The sequence below is a fragment of the Lactuca virosa genome, chromosome 2 (genome assembly GCF_052849685.1).
Source record: "Lactuca virosa cultivar CGN04683 chromosome 2, Lactuca_virosa_CGN04683_v6, whole genome shotgun sequence".
Lineage (NCBI taxonomy): Eukaryota > Viridiplantae > Streptophyta > Magnoliopsida > Asterales > Asteraceae > Lactuca > Lactuca virosa.
Genome location: NC_136427.1, coordinates 137,835,053 through 137,840,991, shown reverse-complemented (window position 1 = coordinate 137,840,991; position 5,939 = coordinate 137,835,053). Strand labels below are relative to the sequence as shown.

Genomic DNA, 5,939 nt, shown 5'->3' with positions numbered 1-5,939 from the left:
GGAGTTTTTCGGCCACCTTGACCGTAAACTCCTTTTGAGGAGGTTTACGGTTTGCTAGATAGTTTAGAACTTAAACTGAGACTTCCAAATACTGATTCCTTTGGTGTACTAAGCTCAGAATGCTCAAATAGACTCTAAACAGTGCTAAAAGATAGCAGGAGCGAGTCTGACTTTGATTGAATTGAATGGCTTTTAAAGCAAAAAATTTCGGGTTGTCACAATGTACTTGATGTGAACAATGCTGATTGTATTATGTAATATTGGTGATGAATGTGTTATGTTTCATGTATATTCATTGTGATGATTATTCAATTGTTAGTCACACGAGCCCTCAGACGTTTCCGCCGTCTGGTTCGGGGGTGTGACCGTTTTCATTATTCTGGGATTGTGAATTACATTGTGATATGATTTTGGATACTTGTGTTTTGAGATGGTGAAATGAGAATTTAATGTGTTTTAAAAATGAAAATTTTGTTTGAAAATTTCACGTCGTTACAGATAGATAGATACGTACGGTCCAAGGTCCAAATGGTTGGTCCTAAATTAATTTGTATTTAATTTTATGTTAGAGGTGTGACAAGGTTAAACCGTGATAATATGGTAATTTCATATTTATGTTTTAAATATACATATCTTTTCCCCACAATTTTATGTTGGGAGAATTTCATTCATATCCTTAGAAACTTTAAATATTACTTCTATATCCTTACAAACTTTAAAATTACATATATATATATCCGTCTCAAACTATAAAATTCACGTATATATCCAAACTCATAATTTAATTAGGTTTAATTATTTTAATATTACAAAACTTATTTGAAAATAAAAAATTTATATGTTTATACGGAAATACCCTTATCGAAATAACATTAAACCAATTGAGAATTCAATTGGGATTAAATATAATTAAACACTATTAAACCTATTGCCGCTATTAAACTATTTCTTCCTCATCGAAGATACGTTTCAAATGTCGGCTGAACACTATTAAACCTATTGCCGCTATTAAACCTCCTATTCTTCATTTTGCTAATTGTAACAAGTGTTTAATCTTACAATAATGTTAATGATATTTTTAATAAATTAAATTATGGTATAAAATTGAGAAAATAACATAAAAAACAAAGTCCGTAGGGCACGTATGATTCTCATAATTGTATAAGCTTGGGGTTATGATATTTACTCGACGTTAATAAACACCGATGACATTCGATGAATCCAACCATTATTTCCTGTTAAGTGACTTTAACTCATTTCAAAAGTATTTTTTTTTTCATATCTAACATTGTCTAATATAAGAAGTTTGACTATTTGAGGTTTGGTTAGTGGCAGATATTATTAGTTGAATGTTAATCTTTATTTAAAAAGGTAATTTTAGTACAATCATATGAAATTTTGATTTCTACATAAGTTTTTTAATAATTGATCAGTTTAAATCCGGTTAAATTGTGAATTTGGATATATGTAATATTAAAATTTAATATTAAAATTTATAAGAAATTTTAATATTAAAATTTATAAGGATATAGAAATAATATTTAAAGTTTCAAAAAGATATATATGAATGAAATTCTGCATAGAGGTCCGACTTTGCTCCAATAAATTCGGTCTTAATTTCGTCACGGATTCTTCTACGACACCGTTTCCTCCCGTCTGCTCTTCTTCCCCGTTTTCATTGTTCGCTTTCGTTGGCCACGAAAGGTACGTGTTTCTTTTCTTTTCTTCATTATGCGCATCGATGGCGGATTGCTTTTGATCTTTCAGAAACTGGCAATTGGGTTTAATTGTAGGTTTTGAAAAACTGCGCGTCTTTGATTCTTTAGGGTTTATAATATAAGCACATTTTTGGATTGGTTTTGATTAATAATCGGCTGGTATGTTTTTATGCGCGAAAACACATAAAGAAATCTCATGTATAAGTAACAAAAATACTTTTCCTCGATACAAAGTTGGCCGGAGAAGAAAGCAATCAGGCTGCCTGTACCTGTTTCTACTGATTGTCCATGTGGTAGGCTAAAGCCCCATAAAACAAATCATAATAAAGTAGAAGGTTAAGGGATATTTGTAATATACCCAGTCAATTTTGGCAAACTAGGGTTTGTATCTTACAGAATAGTTATTGAATGCCTATCTATTGAATAAAATGGCTATGTGGTGTAGAATCTGTCAATTTTGGCAAGCTAGGTGTTGTAATTTGCATAGTATAATAGTAATTGAATAAGAAAAAACCATTATGCCCCAATTAAATTATCAAAAACATGTATCATGTATGATTATAAGGCAGGTTACCAACATTAATAAAATTTCTGAAGCATGTTAAAAAACATCTGTATTCAAATACTATCAATGTCCATGAAAAGCTTAGGGTCTGGCTGGCATAATGCAGCTTTCTATGATTTTCCCATTAGGAATTCAAATAATGATAACCAACAAACATGAATATTGTTGTTTCCACTCTCTTGATAAAAAAATAAAGCCGATAAGTTATTTATTTTATACAGTTTTTTAGATACTGAAAGTACGTAGAAAGTCTGTAACCAGACAGTTGAGGATGTATGCTTATGTCTCTGAGATTAATTCTCACAAATTTGTTTGGTGCGAGTCAGATATGACCTTCTGAATGGTATCAGCCATGTCAAGTGTTTGATTCAACCTAGATATAGAGTTCATTTTTGTAGGATTGATTTTGTTGAAAGATATCAACTATATAAACTCCATGTGTAAATGTTTGTTAAAGAAAGTTTCTTATTTGTTAAACCTTACCCCTTGGATGAATCAATTCATTAGTTTTAATGATTTTGAATGTGATTGTTATCACAACCAATTTTAATGAATATAACAAAATTAAATTTACTGAAAGTTCAATTTAAAGTTCAATGTAAGGTTATAACTGAAAGTTCAATTTAAAGTTATAGTAACAACAAAAAGAAGTAATATGATAATGAAAACCTGAAAATAATTCTAATCAATCGGATTACAAGTACCCTATTTGTGGCCTAATTTTCCCATTCTCTTCTTTTCCTAGGTTAACGAGTTACAAAACCGAATGGCGAGGGAGGTGATGCTACGGATAGCCAGCGACTACACGCCACCCTTGTCAGTGTTTGCAACCGCTTCAATTGGAAAGATAATTGTCACTGTCAGAGCCAAACTCAAGTCCGGCATGCCGCCCTTTATCATCCTACCCTGCGAGACGTATTGCGATTCATTCCTAACTTGTTTTCTTTTGATAATGGGAGTTAAATAAAGTCTCTTCAATCAAAGATTGATATGAATTTGTTTACATCTAAGAAATGCTTGATATGAATTTGTTTTACATCTGAGAATCACTTGATAGGTAAACTGTGAATAATAATAATATTCAGTCTGTATTAACTATAAAGTTTTGGTATAGCCTGAACGTGGAAGAGGTAGACGAGATCCTTCGGTACTTTTGTCATATAGGAGTTGTTGACAAGTTGTACGACCGTGATAGCATTAGCAGGGCTGAAACTAGGGAGGTGAATGTCTTCTTCTTCTTCTCATGTTTTTCTCTTTCTCTCTAAAAGTTTTTGCACTTTAAAGCACACAACCACATGTTGTGAAGTTTGTGTTTGTTTCAAGAATTAGGAAATTTGTTGTGCTGATCCTTTTTTTTTTCCTAGCTTTTTCATTGTCTCCAGCGTGTCCATGCTTGTTTTTCTGGCCCTGATTTGGATTTTGACAAGGCGTGCATGCAATTTGATCACCAGCTCCAGGATCACGATTTCTTGGTTGGTGATCTATTGTCACTTGCCGACATTGTTCTGTGGTCCTACCTTGCAGGTAAATCTATTGATTATGCCCTCCCCAATGCATTCGTTTGTGCAAAAGATGTGAATGCCCTCCTCTTTCTTGTCATTGAAAATAGCCTGAGAAAGCTTTCCTAGTGTAAAAAGTGCATCCTAAATGCTAAAATTGCTCACTTGAGAGCTAAAAACAGTCCAAAATGTAGTGACCCGTCCCAACCACATGTTTAAAAAAAGAAATGCTAAATTTGCTGCTGTCTGCAGGGGCTGGTAAGAAATGGGACTCAAAAAAGTACAAATACTTGGTTCGATTTTACAACCTCATGTCTGAACTGTACAGTCTGGATAAAGTAAGAGAAGCTTATCTAGCAGCTTATCCCGTGCAAGAAGACTCAAAAATGGATGCTACTGAAGTTGATCTCCCGGATGCTGAAACGGGAAAAGTAAGTGTCATCCACTAAATAGCGATATAGCATCCTTTTTTTCATTTCGCCCTATTACAACATTGTACTTTGAAAAAACCTACCTAGTTCTAGCAGTATCATCCAAAATACAAGCAGTTTTCACCTCTATAATTGGGTAGATTTTTTCAACCACAATATCCTTTTGTAGGTATGTTTTTCTAGTTTTACCCGTTTGACTTGTTACTAATAAAATATAACCAAATTGATCCGCTTCACATAACGTGTCGAATTTGCCCAAGGCAAGTGTTTTCCACTTATACCTATGTGAAATGGTCAAAATTGCCCCTCTAGCTTGATAGGCACAGAACTAAACCAGAAAATTTTGTAATGAATTAGAAAATGATAGTAACTTTCATAGAATCAGAATAAGATAATGCCCCTTCTTTTGAGAGGAGGGAACTCTCCAAACTTGCTAATGCAATAACAAAAATCAACATCCTCTATCAACCTAGACACAGAGTCTAAATACTGGTAAAAAGGCTAAAAAGCCTGCAGCACCTGCCAACCAATGTTTCCTCAAAGCTGGGCTGCAGGCTCTTCTATAGGAAAATAAATAGATAAAAGACTGAAATACCCCTGGGACCATTTCTCTCCAGAAATGCTCATCCTTTTGACTGTTTTGCCCTCCTGCTATAAACTAGTAGGGACCGGACCACGGCTTGTCATAGCTCTATCTTGTGGAAGTTAGTGATCTGATTTTTTTTAACATAGCAATTTAGGAGCATGCAATGAGTTTGTTTTAACTTGAACAAGCTCTTTCCTAGGTAAAATTCTAGTTTTACCCTTTTGGCCCGTTGGGAAAAAATATAATCAAATTGACCCAATTCTACATTATTTCTCAAAATTGCCCGTCTAGTTGAAAAAGACAAGACAAGCACCGTCAACTATTAGCATGAAGTCTATGTGCGTATTATAGATTCAGGCTCGTGTCATTAATTTTACATTGATGTCAACTCGTGTCTTACACCAAGTGTGATTGTGATTGTGACTGATGTTTGTTGCAAAAAGTTTTCAATTTTATGTCCACACAAAAAGGTGGGATCAAGACTTGTACTTAAATCTCTTGTCAGTGTAAAAAACATAAGTGCCCTTCTCATCTTCAACATCGAAAAAAGCCAACTGATAACTGTTTGTTGATGCAGCCGGGATGATGACATGCTGAACACAGATCCAAAGGAGACTGCGGGTCTTGGGAAGGCAGGTGCGAGAAAGTTGGAGTGTGAGGACGCACAGCAGTTGGATACAAATCCCCCAAAGCGGCTTTAGGAAGTGATGATGTTCCTTATATGAGAAATTACAAGATTTTGGGATTATCATGATTGTGATTCTGTTTCATTTGGTATTGTTAGCCTTTTTAACATTGAACCTACTTTTGATATGTTTGTTCTTAGCTTCTATAGTTTTATGCACCCATTTGGCTTTGGCATGTTCGGTTGGCAGATTCTGTGGGAATCCGACTATTTGGAATTTGAGATTTCATTACATGTTGTGTTGGTTGCCGAAATGGAGTCAGTTAATTCCATTGTCAGACGTATGTGAATTATGTTTGATTGTGCCATTCTGCGGAAGGGTCTTGCTAAAATAGTGAAATACCAAAACATCCTTGTTAGATATTTTTTTTGCAATTAATAATAATAATTATAAATTATCATCATATTATTTTATAGTAAGTACCTATAATGTGATGAAGTTATATATTTACATT

General features: G+C 33.9%; 1 protein-coding gene across 1 annotated transcript; it reads left to right on the top strand.

Moving 5' to 3' along the window:
- Window positions 1-1,570: 1,570 nt before the first annotated feature.
- On the top strand, window positions 1,571-5,716 carry LOC145159531 (glutamate--tRNA ligase, cytoplasmic-like). The gene is made up of 6 exons (XM_079078537.1): window positions 1,571-1,704; window positions 3,029-3,198; window positions 3,398-3,503; window positions 3,648-3,807; window positions 4,035-4,213; window positions 5,377-5,716. Exons 2-6 carry the CDS (start codon window positions 3,050-3,052, stop codon window positions 5,383-5,385), a joined length of 603 nt encoding a protein of 200 aa, XP_078934663.1. The 5' UTR covers window positions 1,571-1,704; window positions 3,029-3,049; the 3' UTR covers window positions 5,386-5,716.
- The last annotated feature ends 223 nt before the right edge of the window (window positions 5,717-5,939 follow it).